Genomic DNA, 24,095 nt, shown 5'->3' on the forward strand with positions numbered 1-24,095 from the left:
CCTGCAACATGAGCAGTGGGAAAAGCAATGGTTCAGGCTGCCCGACAGCCCTACCCATTGTCTGAGGTATGAACATGCCGCATGCCACGAACCAGGAAACTGCATGTTCCTTCAAATACCTGCTTAGAGCCGCTTTACTGCAAACAACCAGCCTTGGGCATGTCTGGCTCACTACCCAGAGTATACAAAGCCCCAGAGCCTCCAGTGTCAACACTCCCCCTAGAGCCCCTCATCCCTCCACTACCCCCACCAGCACCAGCCACTGACCCCAGCGTGCTCTGCACCCAACTCTCCCCAGTACCCAGCTGCTCGCCCTCAGGGTTCCCTAGTTCCAGCCCCCCTGCCCCAAACACCTCAGTGTCAGCCTCCTGTTTCCAGAGCCCCATAGAACCCAATTTCCCTGGTCCCTTGTGCCAGCCCCCAGTCCCCGTATTAGCCCTGTCCCCAGTGCCAGCCCTGCCCCCTAGTCCCCTCACTACTAGCCCCACCCCCAGAAGCTCCCAGGGCCAGCTCCCCATCCTGGATGTCACAGTACTTCTCAGTGTCAGCCCCCTGCCTCTTAGAGCCCACAACACTAGCCCTGCCCCCAAGGCGTCCTCCCTGCCTCCCACCCCCACCTAGCCCTGCCGCTGCTTCCCAGCTGAGCACAGAGCACTTCCCTGCATGGCGGGAGGGCTGCATGGAGCCTGCAGTGTGCTGGGCCCCTGCTGAGCTGGACCTAGGGCCCTGGTGAGGCTGCCCCAGTAGGGACAGTCTCACCACAGTCCCAGTTCCAGCCATGGCGCACCTGGTTGCCCGCCAGGCCACTCACCGTGCTGCTGGGTGGGGACGGCAGTGGGTAGGGTCCATTAGCAGCTGGGGGCGTGGCCTGGCTATGAGCTGCAGCCTGGCAGGGTGGGGTTCACGGCCCGCCCTGTCTGTGGTTGGGAAGCGCTGGCATAACACACTCCACTGCTCCCACACACATGGGGAGAGGTGACACAACAGAGGGTGACGGACCGACCAGATCCTCCATGCACAGAGCTCTCTGGCCTCCGTGTCTACCCAGGTCCCCCAGGCTAGACCCACCTCTCACAGGACCTGGTGTCACCTCAGCACAACATGTGGCGTGGGGTGGGGTCATGCAGGGTCTCAGAAGCCCCAGCCCCCAGCTTCACCTGGTCCTTTCGCGGAAGGAATGCAAGTGCAGACAAATGAAATTGCAAATGAAGCACGGATTTGAATTTCCCACACTTCATTTGCATCATCACGGCTGGCCGCTTTTTCAAAATACCCTATTTTGAGATAAAAAAACACTGTTTTGACGCGGTTATTTCAAGAAAAACCCCTTCTTTTGAAATAACCACCATCAGCAGCCGCTCCTCATTTTTTAAGGAGTAAGGGTTATTTCGGAGGAAGGGTTTCTTTTTGGAATAACAGCGTTTTTTTTCTTGAAATACGCTATTTCGGAAAAGCGGCCAGCCACCATTATGCAAATGAAGCACGGGAAATTCAAATCCGCGCTTCATTTGCAATTTCGTTTGTCTGCATTTGCATTCCTCTCTCGAAGGAGGAATGTAGTGTAGACATACCCTGAGTTACCAACCATAGGGCTGTTAGCATCTACTTCTAACTAACTTGCACTGTTAGGCCACGTCATCACGCCAGAGAACATTGTCATTGTGGCAAGCGATCTTCTGGAATTTGATATAGTAAGACTAGTTAAGACTCGCTAAATCAAACTCAGAGGGAGCCCTCACCAGCATTTGGTACTCCTGCTCTTTGCTCGCATCACCTCAGGCTCTAGGTGCAAAGGCTGGGCAGGACTCTGGGCTCTGCTTGAGGGAGCCTGGCACTGGGGCACGTGGGGAAGAAGGGAGGGTGGGTTTGTGGATTTTGACCAACCCTCTGGTGGGGAGATAAGAAGGGAAGACGCGTTTTAACTCCTCCCTTCCTTGATGTCCTCTGGGCTGGGATTCCCACTTCTATAAGCCAAGGGTGAGGGCAAAACTATGGGGTCAGTGACATGCAGTGCTCCAGGTGAGTCTTGAACTCATGACCACAGCATTCTCCTGCTGCACCTTCCTCTGTGAGGTGCATGCTGCAGTGCAGACTTGGGTGGCTTGTTCCCTGTGTTGGGCAGCTGGTGCCTAGGGAAGCCCCAGCCCCCAGCTTCACCTGGCCCAGGCCCACTCTTAATCTTCCCCCTTAGCCTGAGGGGGTGACTACTGAGTCTCCCTCTGTGGTTTGGGCTGGGGAGCCTCCCCCCCAGGGTGCATTGGAGTAGACATTGTGGCAGCAGGAATTTGAGCATCAGGTCACCCCATTGGAGACAATGGAGGGAGGAGAAGAGTTTTCCCTGCTATTGGGGAAAGTAGGTCAGGACAAGGCCCTTTCAGCCACTGGGTGAAGGCGGCAGCTGAGAGAAGAGAGGAAGGGGGTGGCCAGAGCTTCCTCCCAGCAGGCTGGCCCTGCACATGCTCTGTGCATGCTGGAGCCTCCTCCTCCCAGATCTCTACAAAGCCCTTAACCTTTTTCTTGTTTCTGCTTCTCTGGCCATAGCAGGCAGCTAAAGAAGACAGGTCACCCTCCCAACAGTTCAGTAAGTAGCTTCACCCCATGACCTTGGCATTATTTGCACCATGCGCTAACCAGTTGAGCTAGCCAGCCCAGGTGAATCCATCTGCCAAGTGGCCCTTTCAGAAAGTTGCCTGTCTTAATTCAACTTTTGCCCTGCTGTGTAGACATGCCCTGGCTGGCCTCAGCCCAGCCACTTGCAGGCCAAGTTATGCCACCCCTGCCTGAGTCTCATCCCTGGCCTGAGCCAATGGCCTGCCTGAGCTGCCCGCTGTCCTAGCCATGCCTGCTGATCCAAGCCCTTTATGATGCCCCATGCAGGTTTCGGGTGGCTGAGGAGATGGTATGTGCCAGTCAGCTCCCTGCGTTCCTCCGCATTCCTTGTCTCCGGAACCTGCATGGGGCATAGCAAAAGTGTATCCAAAAAGATGCTTTCCCTAGGCAGCTGGGGTTTGGAAAGGGGAGGCATGGCTGAGGCTGACCTGGGGCTCTTTCAGCAAAGGGGGCTGGCATCTGGGGCTTTGGAGCAGGAGTTGTGTGGAGAGGGTGAATAAAGAAAAGTTATTTATTAGTTCCCATAATAGAAGAACTAGAGGACTCCAATTGAAATTAATGGGTCACACATTTAAAACCAATAAAAGTTCTTCTTCACACTGCGCGTAGTCAACCTGTGGAACTCCTTGCCGAGGAGGCTGTGAAGGCTAGGACTATAACAGAGTTTAAAGAGAAGCTAGATAATTTCATGGAGGTTAGGTCCATAAAAGGCTATTAGCCATATGATGGATAGAAATGATGTCTCAGGCCTCTGTTTGTCAGAGGCTGGAGAGGGATGGCAGGAGACAAATCACTTGATCATTGTTTTCGGTCCACCCCCTCTGGAGCACCTGGCGCTGGCCACTGTCTGCAGACAGGGAACTGGGCTAGATGGACCTTTGGTCTGACCCAGTACGGCCGTTCTTATATTCTTATGTTCTCTGGCCACAGGGGGGCTAGGACAGTAGCCTCAGAACCAGCGTCTAGCCTCCCCAAAGGGGAGGTGGGATCCACCTGCCAATTCAGGGGGAAACATTCATCAGCATAAACTTCTCACTTCTATAGGGCAGTGGTTCTCAAATGTATGATCTGCGGCACACCCCCTTCAACACAAACCTTTCTGTGGACCACCAGCCAACCAGCCATGATGACAAAACGCCTTCGCTTATCTCTAAATAGCTCAAATACTAAATGATTCCTGTTAGGCTATTGGGACTGTAACATAAGGGGGTGTATGTAACCGGTAAAAAAGGAAATATTATGGATCAAAATCATTCATCAGATCAAGCACTTTATCATGTTAGTTTTCAATGAAGTAAAATATTAATTTATGTCCATTTATGTCCCAAAAATCATTCAGTTTTCTAACACAAAAGTTAGAAGCAAAAAAGGAAACAACCCTCATTAAAAAAACCAACAACCAAATGTCTGTAATTCTGGCCAACGGGAGCAGTGGGAAAAGCCCCCAGAGTAGCAGTTTCCCAGCTGGGGGGAGGGATAACAACACAGAGAATTGCTTCCCCCCTCTACAGCCAGACCCAGCCTGTGAAGCAGGGGGCTCCTCCTCCCCATAGCAGGACGCCGATCCTGGCCCTCCAACCTCCGGGGAGGTGGTGGAGCTGGAGTGCCCACGCAGACTTCCCACTGCAGGAGAGCCCTGCCCCGAGCCTGCGCCCACCTACAAGACAGCTGCAGACCACTAGTGACCCTCAGAGCACACTTTGGCTGCATCTGGTAAATTGGGAAAAGATATGCAAATTGTAAATCTTTTTCCGGTTTACCGTCAGAAGAGGCTTTTCCAAACTTTAGCCTGTCTCCACAGCACCACATTTCAGAAAAAAGGGCTCTTCCAACACGTCCCTTATTCCTCGCAGAATGAGGTTTACAGGGATGGCGAAAGAATGTGTCCGCTTTTTTGAAACAATTTCCGGACAAGTGGACGTGTTCCTTGGACACACCATTGCTTTTCTGGGGTATCTCCGGTACCCCCGAAAAGTGCTGCAGTCTAGACATAGCCTTTGCGACCTCCCTTCTCAGCAGCCACCCTCCTGCCAGCAATGAGTGGGGGCAGTTCCAATAGCCACCAGCAGGGGTGGGGGTGGAAGGCTGGTGGAAGGGCTGGTGGCTGCTCCCTCTATGGCTCTGTCAGTGCAGCCCCTGCGGTACGCCAGCTCCTGGCAGCAGAGCCCACTTCCAGAGGTCCCTGGCTGTGAGCTGCGGCGGCTGATGAGTGTGGGCAACGGCCAGTTAAATGTCATCTCTGCTGCCCACCCATCAGCCCTTTCCGTGCTCCCCTCTCACTTCCCTCTCTGTTTTTCCCCTTCTGCCCCTCCCTTCCCCCCCTCCCACTGCTCCTCCATCTACCCACAGGCTCTCAGTGCTGTGCGGATAACCAGCCCCTGGTTGGAGCACTCAGCTACCAACAGCCTGGCTGGCAGGCTTCTTCCTTCCCCCCATGCCTCTGGCTCGGCCGGCACCCTGAGGAAGCCCAAAACCCTCCAGCCCAGGGCGCTGCCCAGGAGGAGCGGAGAGCTGCTGTGCCACAGCCCCACCCAGCGCTGGCATGGGGAAGCCTCTCTGCCCCCCGCCCCGAGTTCTAGGGTGGCAGAACAATGGGGGATGATTTCCAGACTGTCCATACCCCAACCTGCAGGCTCCACATTTGAAAAGCTGCTGCTGGCTTTGTTCTGGTGTGAACCCTGGCAGAAATTGAGCAGGGGATCTGGGACCCTGCATAACCCCATCCCCTGCTACATGTTGCACTGAGGTGACACCAGGGCCTGTGAAAGGTGGGTCTATCCTGGGGGGAGCCTGGGTAGACACGGAAGCCAGAGAGCTCTGCGCATGGAGGATCTGGTCAGTCCATCACCCTCTGTTGTGTCACCATGTGTGTGGGAGCAGTGGAGTGTGTTATGCCAGCGGTTCCCAACCACGGTCAGGGCGGGCCGTGAACCCCACCCTGCCAGGCTACAGCACACGGCCAGGCCACGCCCTCAGCTGCTAATGGACCCCGCCCACTGGGGTTTCCCACCCAGCAGCAGGGTGAGTGGCCGGGCGGGCAACCAGGTGCGCCGTGGCTGGAACCGGGACTGTGGTGAGACTGTCCCCACTGGGACAGCCTCACCAGGGCCCTAGTTCCAGCTCGGCACGGGCCCAGCACACTGCAGGCTCCATGCAACCCTCCTGCCATGCAGGGAAGTGCTCTGTGCTCAGCTGGGAGGCAGTGGCAGGGCTAGGTGAGGGCAGGGGGAGGCAGGCAGAGGGTCTTGGGGGCGAGGCTAGTTCTTGGGGGCTCTAAGAGGCAGGGGGCTGACACTGAGAAGTACTGTGACATCCAGGATGGGGAGCTGGCCCTGGGAGCTTCTGGGGGTGGGGCTAGTAGTGAGGGGACTAGGGGGCAGGGCTGGCACTGGGGACAGGGCTAATACGGAGACTGGGGGCTGGCACAAGGAACCTAGGGAGATTGGGTTCTATGGGGCTCTGGAAACAGGCTGGCACTGAGGTGTTTGGGGCGGGGGGGGGGGGCTGGCACTAGGGAACTCTGAGGGTGAGAGGCTGGGCATGGGGGGAGTTGGTGCAGAGCATTCTGGGGTCAGTGGCTGGTGCTGGTGGGGGTAGTGGAGGGATGAGGGGCTCTAGGGGTAGAGTTGGCACTGGAGGCTCTGGAGCTTTTTATACCTCCACGGACCAGCAAACACATTCACAAACCTTTGGTGGACCAGTAATATTTTATTTGCATATTTAAATATTCATTTGCATAATACATATGCAAATAAAATGTTACTGGTCTACCAAAAGTTTGTGAATGGGTTTGCCGGCCCCTAGTATAAAAAGGTTGTGAATCCCTGTGTTAGGCCTCCCTGTGTGAGCGCTAAAGCCTTGAAGATAAGCAGGAAAATAAAAATAAATCTATTTATTGCTTTTTAATAAGGGCTAAGTCAATTGGAGGCTGTTTTCAACATTTGTTCTGCAAAAATTGTTCGCTGTTGAACTGGCTTGAATATGAATAATTTTACCAGGTGTCCGGTATCAAGCACAAGGCAATACGGTCACCCTACTGCCATACAATACCTTGCAAACCACCCAGACCGGTTCTCTGGGTAGTGAGCCAGACATGCCCAAGGCTGGTTGTTTGCAGTCAGGTGTGTCTAAGCAGGTATCTGAAGGAACATGCAGTTTCCTGGTCCGTGGCATGCGGCGTGTCGATACCTCCATACTCAGACAATGGGTAGGGCTGTCTGGCAGCCTGAACCATTGCTTTTCCCACTGCTCATGTTGCAGGGTGGTTTTACTTCCCAAGCCTGTTTTGGGATCAGCAGAGAGGCCATGTCCCCCCCTGTTTTCCCCGACCCCTGCACCAGAGCTCGGGTGCTGTGTCCCACACTTACAGGGGCTGTCCTTATGGCAGAGACAACTCAGCAACATTGCTACCTGGACACTAAAGCTGTGTATGGAGAGGCCAAGTTGCAGTAACCGGCTGCCATGAGGATGGGCCGTAAGCGGCTCCTGGTCTCAATGGCTGTTTCCAACTCCCCCCACAGCTGCCGCCAATGTGCAGGAGGGAAAGGCCATCGGCTATTCAGGCAGAACATATCTGCAAACAAGGGAGTGGAACTGAACCTGGCTCTTCTGGTTCATGTGGGTGCGCTCAGGCAGATCAGGCTGAATGAACGTGACGGAGCTGCCACGTCTGAGTGTGTGTGCGTGTGTAGGGGGAAGACACCCTGACTGTTTTGGGTGTGGCAAGTGGTGGGAATGGGGGGAGCTCTCTCCAGGCCCAAGGCTGAGTGGTTCTTTGGCTGCTCAGTCCAGGGCACACAAAGGCACCAAGCTCAGAGGAAGCCCAGAGGACCTACCAGCCCCGAGACACTGAGCCCAGAGGCAGATGGGAAGGTGCCTGGCCCCCCTTTCACCTTCTCTTCACTCAGGACAGAGCCCCAGGCCCCCATGTGTCTCTGACTCTCTCCAAGATACAGAGCAATTTGTCTCTGTGCAGCCAGGACAGGGGCCCTGGGGTAGGACAGCAGCACATGGGCCCATCAGTACCTGGGGGCCGCACATGGCTCAGGTCCACTGCTTATACAAACGGGGCCGAGTTACCTTTTGGGCAAGATGCCTCCTAAACCATCTCATGCCTGGAGCATCTGCCCACGGAGAGCGGAAACCTCCCACTGTCACTGCATTGCCCCTGGGTCTGGCCACAGCTGGGACCCTCCCTCCCCACTCATGGCTCCTGCTGCCCCTGCCAGGCTCTGCCCTAGCTCCTTTGGGCCCCCTCGGGCTGGGAGACTTGGGCCCTGGCCGGGCTGCTCTCCCAGGGCTGGCTCAGCTCCTGCAAGCGCTCCAGGATGCAGAACCTGAGGGCAGCAGGGCAGCAGCACTGGAACTCACAGCCCCCACCCATCCGCAGGAGCAGGGTTGGGGAGAGGAGGCTGGAGGGGGAGAGAGGAGGGGAGGGCAGAGTCACTTCCATGTTGTGCTTAAAAGAACCACCGAAGATCTTTTTCAGGGGGATAAGGCAACACGCCACATATATTGACCATACATAGATCAATCACTATTTATCATATGCATATGATACATCACACTCATACACACTCACACACACACAAGCACACACTGTCTTGTTGTTACCAAAAGTTGCTCCCCCTAACTGCACTAGCCAGGTGAGTTAGATGGGGGAGGGGTGGAGGCAGGTTTCTGCAGATCCGGATCAATGCTCCCATGTTGACAAGACGAAAACCCGGGGTCCCTCTGCAAGATGCCTCCTGTTTATCCCTCTCATGCAGCCAGTTAGTCATCGCCTCGCCTTTCCTAATGTTGCTTCAAAGAGAGTTCTTCCAAGGGCAGGCACTTGCTGCTGGACTCCCAAGGCGTCTGTATGTCCAGTCCTCTTAATGAGCTCACTTTACAGGTATTGTCTTGGGTCTGGCTCCCAGACCCTCTCCACCCTGGCAACTGCTGCTAGAGGTGCTCCCCTTTCATTCTCCATTCACACCTCATTCATTTCAACAGGGCAATCAAGGAAGGGGGAGAGTTCAAAAGACATTTTTTCTTACAAGGTCTATCTATATAAAAAGGAAGTTTCTCTTAATACAAAGTTATAGGAGAAATGTTACAGAGATTCTATAAGAACACCTAACAGAGATATATCTAAAAGGAGAAGATCTTAATTCAAAGTTATATGAGAGTGATAATATTACAGGGATTTATCCACATTTACCTACCCTCTGAAGTGGACACCAGACCCTGTGGACTCAACTAGAAGCACAGAGAAGGAGTCTGTGTAGTCTCCAAACGAGTTAGAGAAAGGCAGTAGGGGCAGAGTGTTGCTACAAACAGAAAGGCTATGGCTACACTGGAGCGTTCTCACGCAAAAACTCTTTTGCAGAAGATTTGCTTTTGCGCAAAAGCATCCGTGTCAGTGCAGATGCTCTCTTGCGCAAGGAAGCTCCGATGACCATTTTAGCCATCGGGCTTTCTTGTGCAAGAAATTAACATAGCTGTCTACACTGGCCCTCTTGCGCAAGAATCAGGACCCTTCCCCAAATATACACATCCCCTGAGATGTGCATGCTACAAAAGCCACTTATTCCCTGCCCACTTCCCAACACTGGCTGAAGCTACATATGTTTGTGTGGTGTAGCTCAGAGGTAGAGTGGTTGGTTGCAAATCAAATGGCCCTTAGTTCAACTTCCAGTATCCCCTTGGAAAAATTTCCTTCTAGGGGAAACATTTTCCTTTCCAGTTCCATCACACTCTGGCTTTACATTGCTTGAGATCCTTTACATTAATAATGTCGGGGATTCGAACCCGGACGGCCTCTGTTCGTTGTCTGACCGCAAAGAGACAGGCAACACCAGCAAGATCCAATCACAAGCTCTTTATTGAATAGTGCGCACTTATAATAGTGAGCGGCCCGTCTCCAAAGTGAACCAGCCACGATTTCATTAACAGGTAGGCTTATATAGACAGTTCCATCGCGTCATAGACTATTTGCCCAAGCAACCCACCCCCCTTTATCGGTTAGAAACTTTTAGTATCCATGGACACCTGGCCAACTATACATCATGGCCTTAAGCAATTCATAATGCATCAGCAATTTCTTATCAGCCCAAACGACAGGTGGCAACAAGGAGACAGTTCGTTATGGCCAAAGGAGAACATAAACAGGGAGTTTGGAACAAACGGGAAGAGCAGAAACAGGGAGTCTCCTTATCAGTTCTCAAAACAAACTGTTCCTCATCACAGCAGGTACAAAAATGCAGCTTCTTACTTATCTCATTTTGCCAACTTGAGCAAGCGTGTAGGGTGCGTGTAGGGTGCGTGTAGGGTGCATCCCTGCTTGAACCTATCTCCAGTTCTACCCAGGGACTACCCAGAAACCTTTGTTACATTTGCTTTAGCATAACTGCACTAGGCCTATTTTTCTAGGGCCTAACAATAAGAACCCTTAATGCAGAGCTACTCAACTTTGCAAATAGCTTCTTTCATAGTAATGGACATGAATACAAAGATTAAGGCAAGACTTCACAACTTGCAGGTCCCATTTAAGTCAGTTCTGCTGATGTTAATAAAATGCAATATTTTCCCAAATCCCACCCATGACAGCACTTTTAATGAGCAATGGCAGTCCAGGAATTTAACTACTAAAACACATCTCAGCAGAAGACCATTATCTTGACTACTTTTTTGTTTTGGCTTCACAATTTTAACAAATCAAACAAAAAATGCCAATACAATATTTACGGAAATATAAGTACGATCAATGTGGAGTTAAAGGCACTGGGGGGAGAGGTGGCCTGGCTAGAAAAGAAACCCAGGAATCCTGCTTCCCAGAATCCCTTCCTTTCCCCGCCTGTCCCACCAAACACCAGCTCCCACAGACCTCACAGAGCAAAGACTGGAGCCTCCAAATCTAACCAACAGACCCACTGCCCACCCACAGGAAGGAAAGACGTCAGAAGTTTGAACACCTGGTTCCTGGCTCTAACCCTTCCCTGGAGCCAGGCACCCCCCTCCCCCCAGTTACCCTGCTCTAACACAATGCCCTTTCCCTCCAGAAGAGGCATAAATCTAGCAGGGCAGAGGGTAACACCCTGGATCTCACCAGAGCCAGGTGCTTTTCCCTCCAGGTGCTGGGGCCCATATGCAGAGTGGCTGTGAATGGTTCCAGCCTGCAGCTCCAAACCTTCCATTGAAGGCACCTGCCATCGCCCCCTCCCCAATTCCCTTTGCAAGGCAAAAACTCCCAGATATGTTTTGCCTTTTAAAAAAATCTATCCAGATGGCGATTTAACATGTGAAAACAAGGACGTGCAGGAAAAACTGGATGTACAGTAACCCTACCCGGACCTCTCTCACCCCGCCTTACTGCCCGGTTCCCACGCTGCCTCTTGCCACCCGGCAACACCTGTGCACGTGCCATTGCGATCTGTCTCAGTGCAGCACCGTGCAGCGCATGGAGAGGTGCTCTTGCTGTGGGTGATGTAGCAGGCATGCTCTGCTGCCACCTCTTCCTGCCCTCCTGCCTGCCGGCCAGTAGCTTGAGGAGGTGCTACTGCAAGAACCCACAGTAATGAGGCAGGCAGGCAGCCGAGGAAGCAGCTCAAGGCATGGCGGGATGCATAAAAATGGGCCATAGGCTGCATGTGGCTCACAGGCATTGTGTTGAGTAGCCCTGCCTTAATGCCTTCCTGTGCCAATGCACATAAACCAGGCAAACCCGGCCCTCAGCTGGAACCAGCTCAGACCCGCTGTGTGTCTGGTTTCTGTTTCTGACAATTCAACAAGGGTGGGATCTGAATGCCCATTGGCAGGTCCTTGGTCTCCATGGGCTGGGCTGTGCAGAAGAACAAAACCCATGTCCAGATGGGGATGAATGGGCATAATCGATCTTACGGAGTTTGATTTAGCAAGTCCAACTAAGACTCACGAAATCAAACTCAAAGGGCACCCCCACCAGATTCCAGCACTTCTGCTCTTTTCTCCCTTTGGTTTCCCACTGTAGGGAGAATGCAAAGCTTGACTGAAGGAAGCCAACTCCAGCTATGTACTGAGGGATAGTGGGACAAGCAGACATATTGTCCAGGCACCACTGGGGGCTGCCTCCCTCACCTTCCCCATACTTGGCAGGTGCCTTGGTCAGCTTAGCAATGGGGCTGCTCTCTGGGACTTTTCTCCCAGCTGCTTCACATGTTGCCATTGCCCATCCCAAGGGAGGGGGAGGAGAGTCACTCTCCATGGCTGCAGGAGCTGCAGAGGTTGCACCCCAGGGAATCAAAAGGGTGTGTGGCACTGGTTCTCCTGTCCCAGCAACTGCAGCGAGAGCCCTGCCTTGCCAGTGCCAGTCACAGCAGCTTCTGCACCTGCTCCAGGCTTGTGGTTTCCTTCTTCCCAATCAGCCTTTTCCTGAACCAGCAGTTCCATGAGTGGCCAGGGGAAGCCTCTTCTGTGTCTCAGAAGGACCTGGGAAAATGTGAGCAAAGGCTGCAACAAGGCACCACTGGGAGTTGAACCAGGCTCTTCTGCTTACAAGGCAAGTGCTTTGGCCAGCTAAGCCATGATGCCCTTTTTGGCTAGGCCTACAATACAGACTTTTTCTGGGATACCTCTTGTATCCCTGAAAAACTCTGCTGCATCCAGGGAACAGGTCCACTTTTTCGTATCAGTTTCCAAAAAAGTGGGTGTGTTCTTTTGGAAGCTCTGTATTCCTCATACCTATCTCCTAGAACTGGAAAGGACCTTGAAAAAGGTCATCAAGTCCCATCCCCTGCCTTCACAGCAGGACCAAGTACCATCCCTGAAAGATTTGCCCCAGATCTCTAAATGGCCTCCTCACAACCCTGGGTTTAACAGGTCAATGCTCAAACCACTGAGCTATCCCATCCAAAAGAGGCTTTTCCCACATTTGGGCCCATGTAGATGGGCCAAATGTTGACAAAGCCTCTTCCGAAAAAGGAAGAGTGTCTCTGAAACTGTTCTAATGTAGGGTCCCAGACAACACCTTTGAATTCCAAAGTGCAGCCGTTCCCCATTTCCCTCCAGCCTTCTAGCCCTGGCGGGGTCTCCAGGCCTATGCAGCCCAAGAAATGTGATTGTGGGAACTAGCTGCCAATCTTTTTGTCAACTACCTTGCTAAGGCTGGAGGAAAATAAAATCTCTCCTTTTAGCCAGAATTCAACCAGCAACCTACGGATCACTTGCTAAGCACACACGACAGCGTACCACGCAACTCACTGAGCTAGCAAAAGGTGCACAATAAAGGCTGGTTTGTCCAGGTTGGCCCTTCTACAAGTGTCAGGGCATGTGCTCCCTGAAGTGGGTGGCATCCCAGGTGAGGGGCTGAAGCACCCAGCAGCACAGGGGTTGTCACAGGTGCTTCACATGCAGAAGGACCCCTGAGTCAAACCTGAGTGATATCCACCCATGTCACAGCAAAAGGAAGAAAGTTGGGTTCTTCTCATGTGTCTTCTTTCTTCCAGAATCTCTAGCAGTGCAGGAGGGGCAGGTCCACAAAAAACAATGAGTGAACCTTGGTCTAGCCTCTCACTTGTGCTGCTCGCTCCCCCAGACAGTTCCTACATCCAAGGCAATAGCTCCACAACCAAGGTGTGTTGAGTCGGATTTACCTCAGCCTAGAGCCAGTGCAGGGGGTAAAACAGGTTTCTTCACCTTTCTCAGAATCAGGGAACCCACATTCTTTGAGTCCTGGTCCTGAGACTCCCTCCCTTTAGTGTAAGGGGGCAATAGGCAGAGCCTGGCAGCTGCTAGAACCAGATGTGACATCAGGAGGGAGCAGCAACACACACAGCCTCAGCAGGTTCCACAAGCTGGCAGGTTCCATGGCCACAGCACATCCCAGCCTTCCACTGAGCCAGCCAGACAAGACACCAGTGGGCAGTAGACACCCAGCAGCAGGTACAAAGTTATTTTTTCAGCAGCTTGAGGACAAGGAATCCAAAGCACATGAAGTAGGAGGGTTTTGCAGTAACCAGCCCAGGTAGGTCCCCCTGAGACTTGAACTCAGCTTGCAGACTTTAAAGACCTGAGTGCTGCTCCTTATGCCATGGGACCTACTGGTAGCAGTATGGTGGGCACTTATGACTCTCAGCTCTCAGGCTGCCTCTGCTCTCCTGGCTCCCTCCAGCTGCCCCATCCCAGCTGCTTGTTTTTTTTTGTTTTTTTTGTTTTTGTTTTTTAAATACCAGCTTTAGCAGAAAGCCATGTGACACTCTTTCCTCCCACATCATGGCATGCACATGTCGCTGTCCCCAACCAAACTCTTAAATGGCCCTCTGCTTTTCCCCTTGTCCCATGGGGCTAGCAGGGAAGTAGCCCAGAGCTAGGCTGGAGTCAGGGGAAGCAGGAGGCAGAAAAAGCCCCAGTTTACACAGCTCCTTTTTGCGCAAAAGCCTCTTGCACAAAAATGGACCCTAATTAATTAGGCAGATTAAGTACGGCAATATGCTAATCAGCACTTCATTTCCATAAGCTTTTGCGGAAGAGAAGTGAAGTATAGACATTGCCTAGGTGGTAGATAGCCGTGAAGTAACATAGACTGAGGAAAAATCCCTGGGCTGCAATCCTGAGTTACAAAAAATAATTCACCAGCTCAGACACGATTTCTAAACCCCCCAAACAAGGAAAATAATAAAACTTGATGGACTAGCTAGACTTTTCCCTGCTTACACATAGCAGCTGTGTCTAGACTGGTAAGTTTTTCCGCAAAATCCCCTGGTCTTGCGGAAAAACTTGCCAGCTGTCTACACTGGCCGCTTGAATTTCCAGAAAAGCACTGACGATCTCATATAAGATAATCAGTGATTTTCTGGAAATACTATGCTGCTCCTGTTTGGGCAAAAGTCTTTTTCTGAAAGACTTTTGCGCAAAAGGGCCAGTGTAGACAGCACAGTAATGGCGATGGGGGCTTTTTTGTGGAAAAGCGCGTCTAGATTGGCCACAGACACTTTTCCGCAAAAAGTGCTTTTGCGGAAAAGCATCCTGCCAATCTAGACGTGCTTTTCTGAAAATGCTTTTAATGGAAAAGTTTTCCGTTAAAAGCATTTTCGGAAAATCATGCCAGTGTAGACGTAGCCAGGAAGTAGTCCATTGGCAAGCAGGCAAGACTGCATGGCCTAAAGGATAAGATGTCTGAATTTGGATCAGAAGATTGAGAGTGTAAGTCACTTCACAGTTGCATTTATTGTGCTTTCTCTTGCTTGGTGGTCCTGCTGTCTTTGGCCTGGAAAAGTCTGTAACAATATGGTTTTACTATAGTCCTATTGGAAGGCCTATAGCAGGGTGGCCAACCTGTTAGAGATGAAGAGCCAAAACAGCAGTGGATAGAGCGTGAAGAACCACGTAGCTGGGAGGAGTTGTTGAAATAGGTTCTGGTACACCATCCTGGGCCATACCATCACAAAAAAAGCCCTGGGAAAGTGTGAGGGGTGCAAGCTCCGAGAGGGAATTTGGATGCAGGAGGAAGCAGAGAAAAGGATACTGGCTCAGGGAGGGCCTCCAGGCTGGAGAGTGTGGGGGTCAGGTGGAGGGTTAGGGCTGTGGCTATGAGGGTGCAGGAGTTTGGGCTGGGGTTCATGAGGGGCTCAGGACACAGATTTGCAGTGAGTGGATGATGCAGGAGTTTTGTGGCAGAACACTGGGGATGTGAGATGCTCATGACAGGAGGTTCCAGTGTATGAAGGGCTCAGGTTTGGGGTGGAGGGAGGTTGCAGGAATGTTATGATGCTGTGGCTAGATGGGGGCTTGGTGGCCAGGCTTCATTTTTAAATCAAATATTATGCCAAACACAAAACCTTTCAACATTGTCTTTATTTGAGGGGTGGGAAACCTCTTTTGAGTCAGGAGTCACTGACCCACAGAAGAGTCGGTCAGGGCCACACAACTGAGATGCCACAGAACAACCCCTCCAAAAACCCCCAATCCTCACTAATGTAGCCTCAACTGTGCGGGTGGGGGCAGGGTACTCATGTGAGGGGGAGGGGACAGAGACAGCTGGGGCCAGTACCTGGGGATCCCGGGCCTCAGGAAGCACGCTGGCTGCTCTTCCCCTCCCTTCCCCAGGCACCTCCCCTGCTCTAACCCAAGCCCCCTCCCCTTCCCCAGAGTCAGGCACAGCCCCCCCCCCCCCACACACACAATCCCCCTACCTCAAAGCTAGGCACACACTCCTCAACCCAATCCCCCTTCCCAGTCTAATTCTTGGGTCACAGAGCTGCCACTACAGCCATGTGTCTCCCTCCAGCTATTGGAACATGTGCGCTGAGTCGCCAGCCTTGAGACATGCTGCCTAGAATGCCCCCCAACACAATCCTCCTCCCTTCCCCCAGACTAGAGCCAGGCACACACACTCCCACACCGCCCTAACCTAATTCTCAGATCCTGGAGCCACAGCTACAGACACGTATCTCCCTCCAGATGAGGCGTGTGCTCTGAGCAGCCAGCACATTGTGCACACCCTCCCCCCTCAACCTTATGCTCCGGTCCCAGACCAGAGCCATGCCGCCATTGCTGCTGCTGTTACTATTGCCACGCACATCTGGGACACAATATGCACCTCCCACCCAATTCCCTCACTTTCCCCTTCTCCAGAGCCAGGCATCTCCCCTTAATTCTAACCCAATTCCCCTTCCTCACTAAACTTATGCCTAGTCCTGGAGCAGCTGCTGGTGCAGCCGCTGCACCCAGAGCTCCTGCTGCTGCCTGAAGCAGCACAATGGAAGAGGGAGCAGAACAGGGCTCTACTCTACACACACACACACACCACACACACACACACCAGCATCTGTACTGACTCCAGGTGAAAAGACACCTGCTGCTAATATCATCCTCACATGGCTCTGCACAGCACCCCAGCTGCCCCCGCCTTGGTGCAGGCAGGAAATTGTTATACCAAACTGACAGAGGGAAGAACAAAGGCTGAGAAAGGCAAAGGGCTTCGTCTAGTCACACAGCAGCCCTGATTCTGAAACTCACCCTCAGTCTGGAGTTTCACACCCTGACTGATCAGAATAAAGTGACCTCCACTGAGCTACGGACCACAGCCCTGCTTAGGGATTGCTGAGACAGTTGTTTAGAAAAACTAGAACAGGGGTGTGCAGAGATTTAACCCTCCTGCCATGGGCCGTGCCACTCTCCTGGGAGAGGGGGAGCTGCTCTCCACGGCACACCCTATGGATCACCTGTTGCTAATGGACACTTACCATTAATTACAACATAAGAATGGCCATACTAGGTCAGACCAAAGGTCCATCCAGCCCAGTACCCTGTCTGCTGACAGGGGCCAATGCCAGATTTCCTAGAGGAAGTGAACCGAACAGGTAATGATCAAGCGATCTCTCTCCTGCCATCCATCTCCACCCTCTGACAGACTGGCTAGGGACACCATTCCTTACCCATCCTGGCTAATAGACATGAATGGACTTAACTTCCATGAATGTATCTAGTTCTCTTTTATATAATTACAGCTGAGCCTTTTTGCTAGTGCTGCAGCTGGGGAGATCAGTTTAGTTTACATTATAAAACAGATTAAGCATTTTGACTTGTTTGTGTTACTTTGTCAAACTTCATTTTAAATAAAGTAAACATTATGTCCAACACAAAAGATTTAAACGTTTGCTTTATTTAAGGCAGCAGCAGACAATCGTTTTTTGGTTGGGGACCACTGACCTGCAGGAAAAAAAACCCTCTGATTTTGGGTTTCCCCCCATGTGGGTTCTTCTATGTCTAAAAAAATGTTCCTCCAACTGAAACACCTCCGACAGTCAGAGCAACTGAAGGGTTTCTCCCTTGTGCAGGTCCTTCTATGGATAAGAAGTGAGCATCGACTGAAGCTTTTCCCAGTCAGAGCAGCTGAAGGATTTCTCCCCTTTGTGGCTTCTCGAATGTCTATTAAAATGTGACCTGCAACTGAAGCTTTTCCCACAGTCAGAGCAGATAAAGGGTTTCTCCCCTGTATGGGTTCTCCTATGGGTAAGAAGATTTGATCTCCGACTGAAACTTTTCCCACAGTCAGAGCAGGTGAAGGGCTTCTCCCCCGTATGGCTTCTTGAATGTCTATTAAGGTGTGAGCTGCAACTAAAGCTTTTCCCACAGTCAGAGCAGATAAAGGGTTTCTCCCCTGTGTGGGTTCTCCTATGGATACTAAGAAGTGATCTCTGACTGAAGCTTTTCCCACAATCAGAGCAGCTAAAGGGTTTCTCTCCTGTGTGAGTTCTCTTATGGATAACAAGGTGTGACCTCCAACTGAAGCATTTCCCACAACCAGAGCAGATGAAAGGTCTCTCTCCAGCATGGACTCTTTTATGGAGAAGAAGAAGTGAGCTTTGACTGAAGCATATCCCACAGTCAGAGCAGTAGAAGGGTTTCTCCCCTGTGTGGATTTTCTCATGTCTAACAAGATTTGAATGCCGACTGAAGCATTTCCCACAGTCAGAGCAGCTGAAGAGTTTCTCCCTTGTGTGGGCTCTTTCAAGTGTAGTAAGAGATGCAGTGTCACTGCTAGCACAGGGTAACTGTTGATGAGGGATTTTCTGTTGAACAGTTTTTGTGTTTGTTTTTAAACCTCTGCTTCTGTTATTGGATTTACCCTGTCCCACTCCTGGATGGTTTCCCTGCAACCTGTGAGGGCTGCACTGACTCTGACAGGTCTCTGCTTGCTCAAGACTATGAGAATCATGCCCTTCAGATCTACCCAATAACATCCCACAAGCAGCCATTCGCTCAAGTCCTTCCTGCTGAAGATTCTTCTCCTGGTTCTCACTCAGCATCCCATCACCTCCTGGGACGAAGAGAGAATCCAGACAGGAGTCATTCCCTGTGCTGAGCTGAAAGGAAATTCTAAAACAGAAACAGGAAATTGGGAACATTCCCAAATAATAGCTGGATAGATTGAACCACCATGAGCAGAATTCACCCTTCTTCCCATAATTCTTCCCTCCACCCAGCACCCTCACACTGGAGTTCAAGACAGACTGAAGGATCAGGGAAAACTGACTAAAATGCACAAGTGACACCTGCTAGGAGGACACACAAATTAATTTGAGTCAGTTTAGCTGATCATTCACCTGGATGGGTATCACTGCTGTTGTCCCCTTCCTCACTGCCCTGGAGAGCAGGGATCCGCAGTTTTCCCCTTTGGTCCACCCAGGAGATCACAGGAGGTTTGAAAACTGGAAACCCTGCTCAGGATGCAACTAAACAAGAGTTGATCTTGTTCATTAAGGTCTGTGCCATTACTGATTCCAGAGCCATGATCGCAGTCACCTATCCTGAGACAATCCTTCCCCACCTTGCAGGGACTGGGATCTGGCTGGTACAAGATCCCAGCACACACTTACTTGCAGGAAAAGTGCTTACCCCTGCTTCGGGAATTGCCTAGCTGATACCCCAGGTGAGCTGAGCACTCAGTTGCACACTCTAGGGTACAACTCCCTCAGGGCCTGTCCTGCCCGGGGACAGGCAGTCTGCAATTATGCAGATGAAGTGTGGGATATTTAAATTCCCGCTTCATTTGCAATTTTGTCTGATTACATTTGCATTCCTCCCTCAAAGGAGGAAGCAAGTGTATATGTACCCAAGAGCTCTAGGGAAGGTTGGCACATCTGACACCGAGGCCCCTAGGCAGGACTCAGACTGCAGCTGCCACATGGCAGGTCACTAAGACTTGGAGAGAAAGGACCCAGCAGAGTTCTAGCTCCCCCAGGGCTCTGTCCACAAAGCTCCTGGCTGGAGCTGTGCTTGCCCTGCTCTTTGGCTCAGATGTTCTACTTGGGCCAGAAGGAAGCAGAGGAAGTCATGTGAATAGCAAAATGAACCCTTGGCTGGTTGCTTATGTCTGCCTATGGCTCCATACTTCTGATCCCAACTGCCTGTGCCTAGTGGAGCCCTGCCAGCTGCCCACAACAGCTTCAACTTCCAAGGCCAGCCAGGGCAGTGCGCACCTTCCTTCCAGGGACCCAGCACAACAGCACAAGGGGACCCTGCAGGCACTAATAACAGCTGCACCCAGCCCTACAACTCTGGTACGTGCTGTTCCTGCCTGGGCCCTTCCACTGACTCCTCCAGCCAAGGCACTATATAGGCAAGATGGTGGAGAAGCACATGGAGACCTTGGCTGTGAGAAGAGCAGCACCATTGTTATGTCCTTGATCCTGCTTCCCCTGGGAGGGGCTGTGGAGGGGACAGTCTCTCACACAGGTGCCAGGACTACGGGGGAGATACTCCTGACAATAGTGGTGGGGGCAATGAGAGACCCTGAACCAAACCCAACCCAGCTGCTCTAAAGCCCACCCAGCTTCTCATACCCGAGGGGACAGGAATCCTTACCCAAACAGCTCACGGCCTCATAATTCTCCTGCATCACATCCCAGTAGAGAGCTCTCTGGCCTGGGTCCAGCAGGGCCCATTCCTCCTCAGAGAAATACACAGCCACCTCCTGGAAGCTCACCGGATCCACCACGGTCATTTGCTGTTCCAGGCTCTGCAGGCCGGGGGCTGAGCTGGAGACAGACATGGGTGTTCTACAGCATGGCAGGGGGACAAGAGCAATTGGAGACATTTCATAAGGGACTTTATTCCATTCTATACCCCCACTCTGCCCAGACTCTGTCCCTGGTGACAGACATACTAGACTCAGCAATTGTGGGCAAAAGCTTAAGTCTATTTCATAAACAGCGCAAACCAGTTAGATCCCTAATCCATATACTTTTCTCTCCGTACCTAGCTTGAGTTACAACATTACTATGCCTGCAACAATGGGGATTCAGTTCTCAGCACCCAGTGTTTCCGATAAGCCAAACGTTCACCTGCCTGAACATGGAGACCCATTAAAATTAGGGTGCTTAGTCTTCATTCATTGATTTGCAACAAACCATGGTTCTCTCATCTGATAGACTTTATAAATTTTTTCCACAAGAGAGAGTAAGTCAAGTTAATACAAGTATTCAGGTGCTTATTAAACACATGTACTGAGTGCTTGCAGGATGAGATCTTAAAATACATAGATTTATGGGGTCAGAAGATATCCTTAGTCATGCAGTCTAACCCCCTCTGTGGAACAAGCCATTACACTTAGCCCAATTACCCAGGCACAAAGCTCTGTTTCCCCTATAGTGTGTTTTCTAGAAAATTGCCCAGTGTTGATCTGAAGACATGAAGAGGTAGAGAATCCACCAGTTCTTCGCTCACTGGTTTCAGCAGCTAATCCCTCTTCCCTAGCAAACATTTGTGCCTCCTTTCTAGTCTGAAATTGTCTAGCTTCAGCTTTCAGTTATTGGTTCTCCCTGAGCCGTATCCATTAGACCAGAGGTGAGCAATATATTTTGATGTGTGGGGGACGGGGGGAAGCACTCTAAGATTCTGGGAAGCACTGGAGTTGCACTCTTTCATGTCATTATCTAGAGGAAATGCAGGTTCTGGGATGGATATTGGGAGCAGAAGGGTGGCTGGGGTAAGGGATTGCAATGCAGGAGGGTGAGAGTGGTCTGGGAGGGAGTTTTGGTGAAGGAGGCAGGTGTGACCTGGAGCACTGGATTAGCCAACTCCTCCTTGGAAACTTAAAGTAACTTTAATTTAAACAAGTATCTTAGTGAACTAATAAGGGGCTGTGAGTGTCTGACCACTGAAAACTCTTGCATATATAGATGTAGGAGGATAGAGAGTTTGAATATGGGGGTGGTGTCAGACATTGAAGGGGAGAGGTTGGGATGCCAGAGGCAAGCTCTCGCCAGGAAACTTACGTGAATGACTCCTGGCCAGCAGCCAAGCATCTTTCTCAGACAAGCAGGGAGCCTGCCCGACCCTCACAGAGGCTCCAGGACCATGTGGCTGTTTCTACACTGGCCACTTATTCCGGAAAATCAGCTGCTTTTCCGGAATAACTTGCTAGCTGTCTACACTGGCCCCTTGAATTTCCAGAAAAGCACTGACGACCTAATGTAAAATCGTCAGTGTTTTTCCGGAAAAACTTTGCTGCTCCCGTTTGGGCAAAAGTCCTTTTCCAGAAAACTGTTCCAGAAAAGGGCCAGTGTAGACAGGAGAGATTTCTTTTCCGCAAAAAAAGCCCTGATTGCGAAAATGACGATCGGGGCTTTTTTGCGGAAAAGCGCGTCTAGATTGGCCACGGACGCTTTCCCGCAAAAAGTGCTTTTCCAGAAAAGCATCCTGCCAATGTAGACGCGCTTTTTCCGAAAATGCTTATAACGGAAAAGTTTTCCATTATAAGCATTTCTGGAAAAGGGTGCCAGTGTAGACATAGCCTGTGTGTGTGTGTGTGTGTGTGTGTGTGTGAATAATTAAGAGCCGAAGGGGATAGGGCACAGTGCTTCCTTTCTGGCCAGAAGTCAGGCAATAAGATTGTCCTGGGGGTGAAAGCAGCACCTGACACCTCCCCTCCGGGCTTTCTGAATGGCTTGCAGTTGGGGCATATCAGGTATTGAACCAGCCCATGGCTCCCCCAGTATCCGTGAACCAGATCTGATGGCTTGGTGGGTTTAATTCGGCTCATGAGCTGTGTTTTGCCCAGGCCAGCACTAGACTTAACAGCCCTTAGGGATCCAGCAGTTTCTCGCCATGAGCAACAATAGAGCAAAAAGGCAGCACTGAGCCAGCCTGAGGCAAGGCCATTGCACAGTTGGAGCAGAGCCCGCAGACCCTGCTTCCAGATACCCAAAACCTGACCCACAAGCAGCACAGGATGGTGGGTCACAACCACTCCTCCTCTCCCAGCCCAGCAGTGCCAATCTTCCCAATTTCCACAAGCTGAACTGCAACCCCCGCAGCCTTGCCAGTCTGTCCCCTCCCCCACAGCCTGTGTGTCCTTCAGACAGACCCCCATACACTGATGCCTACAAGTGCCAGATGGGTGGTGCTGCCATCCCTCCTCAAAACCCATCCCCGCCCCCTCCACTGTCCTGCCCCGCTGCTGGGAGCCAGGCACAGCCACACACCCGACAGCTGCCATGTCACAACAAGGTTGCCCCAGTACTGAGCCTGGTCCCACAGCTATGTGGGGGTGGAGCAGGAGTGAGAATGAGGCCCGCAGTAACCATAAGGCCCAAAAGTCAAATCAGCACAGGTGCAGCATGGGGCTGTCCCTCGCTGTGAGCCCTGCCTCGCCTGACAGAAGGGGGGGGGGGGGTCACTGACTCGTCTATTGACACCCCATCAGCATTTGCTCCCCGTGCGGGCCCCCGCCCCTTCACATCGCTACACGGGGGGGTCCCGGCCATTGGCCCCGCGCGCCCCGCCCGCGGAAGGTGAAGCCCTTGTCCCCAACGCACCAGCCGCGCAGCCTCCCCCCGTGTGACAAGGAGCCGCCGCCCCCACCAGAGATTTGGGTCCAAGTCCCCCGCCCCGCGCTCGTCCCGGCACCGCCCGCAGCAGCGCGGCGAGTAACGGCCCCAACGGCTCCCCCAGAACTCGCCCCCGAGCAGGGCGCGGCGCATGCGCAGTGGCGGCCGCCTCTCTACCCGCGCGCGGAGTCAGACGCTGCTGCGGGCTCCGCCCAGGGGCCAATCGCAGCGGGGCCTGGGCAGGGGCCGGGAGCGACGGGCGGGGGGAGACGCATTGAAAACCCGGCCGGGGCGCTGAGGAAGGGGGTGGGCGGGGTCAGACCGCGCGTGCGCAGCGCATCCGTGACTCCGCTCCCGGATCAGCGCCGGGGCTTCGCTCAGACCGGGAGCTGCCTGGCCGCGCCCCCGCCCCGCGGGGTTGGACGCCCCAAGCCGGGCAGCTGCATCAGCTGCTGGGGGCGGGGCCGGGCACCGCGTGTCACAACACGGGGCCGGGTCCCCACGTGCCGGGGAGGGGGCGGGGCTCGTGCTGCTGCGCGTTCGGCCCGACGGGGCCTTTCCCTGCGCTGAGCCCCGGGCGGGAGAGCGGAGCGGAGCGGAGCGGAGCGGGGGGGGGGTTTGTGTCCGCCCCGCCCCCCTCTGCTGCTGCCGCCGCCGCCGCCCCCAGGGGGTTTCTGCCCTTAGTAATGGGGGGGGGGGGGCGACGTGCGGGCTCTGGGGCCAGGCAGCAGCTGCCCTTGGTCTGACGTGGGGGCCCCCAAAGCGGGTCACAGCCCGTGTCAGAAGGGGGGGGGACAGAGCGACTCTGAGGACGGGCAAGGCGGGGGGGGGGGGCGGACAGAAAAGGGCGAACGGGGGGGGGGGGGGTCGGATCAAAACGGAGTGAATCCCTGGGAAGCCAAATCCCCCCCCCCCCCCCATGCCTGGCCCAGTCTCTGACCCAGGAGGGCGCCCTGGGGGGGGACATAGTCACAGGGGCAGGGTGGGGGATGGAGCCAGAAGACTCCAGGGCAGTTGGGGGAACAGCAGCTGGGAGGGGCAGAGTGGGGCTGAGTCTCAGTGGGGGGGTGGCTCTGCCCTGGACCCCAGTGACCCAGTTGTGTCCTGTCACTGGCACAGACACAGTTTGCCTGGGGCAGCCACCCACCCTCTTGGGATCATTGGTCCTAAGCTTGTGGGGCTTGAGGGGAGGGG

The 24,095-nt window shown here is 52.9% G+C and overlaps 2 protein-coding genes across 2 annotated transcripts in view; one reads left to right on the top strand and one right to left on the bottom strand.

Moving 5' to 3' along the window:
* Window positions 1-24,095, top strand: part of LOC149523058 (uncharacterized) — a 224,171-nt gene that overhangs the window by 96,040 nt on the left and 104,036 nt on the right.
* LOC149523067 (uncharacterized) lies at window positions 17,271-23,386 on the bottom strand. The gene is made up of 3 exons (XM_089771402.1): window positions 22,936-23,386; window positions 19,936-20,129; window positions 17,271-18,388 (listed from the first exon to the last, which is right to left on the bottom strand). Exons 2-3 carry the CDS (start codon window positions 20,120-20,122, stop codon window positions 17,412-17,414), a joined length of 1,164 nt encoding a protein of 387 aa, XP_089627528.1. The 5' UTR covers window positions 20,123-20,129; window positions 22,936-23,386; the 3' UTR covers window positions 17,271-17,411.

This window comes from Pelodiscus sinensis, chromosome 19 (genome assembly GCF_052426305.1).
Source record: "Pelodiscus sinensis isolate ZL-2025 chromosome 19, ASM5242630v1, whole genome shotgun sequence".
In the NCBI taxonomy this organism is placed as follows: domain Eukaryota; kingdom Metazoa; phylum Chordata; order Testudines; family Trionychidae; genus Pelodiscus; species Pelodiscus sinensis.

What these genes read in the sequence shown, in the direction of transcription:
- LOC149523067 (XM_089771402.1), bottom strand. Translation starts at nt 20,122, where the DNA reads ATGTCTGTCTCCAGCTCAGCCCCCGGCCTGCAGAGCCTGGAACAGCAA. An exon ending in TGAGGCCGTGAGCTGTTTGG is followed by an intron (nt 18,389 to 19,935) that starts GTAAGGATTCCT and finishes TCTTCGTCCCAG; the next exon opens with GAGGTGATGGGATGCTGAGT.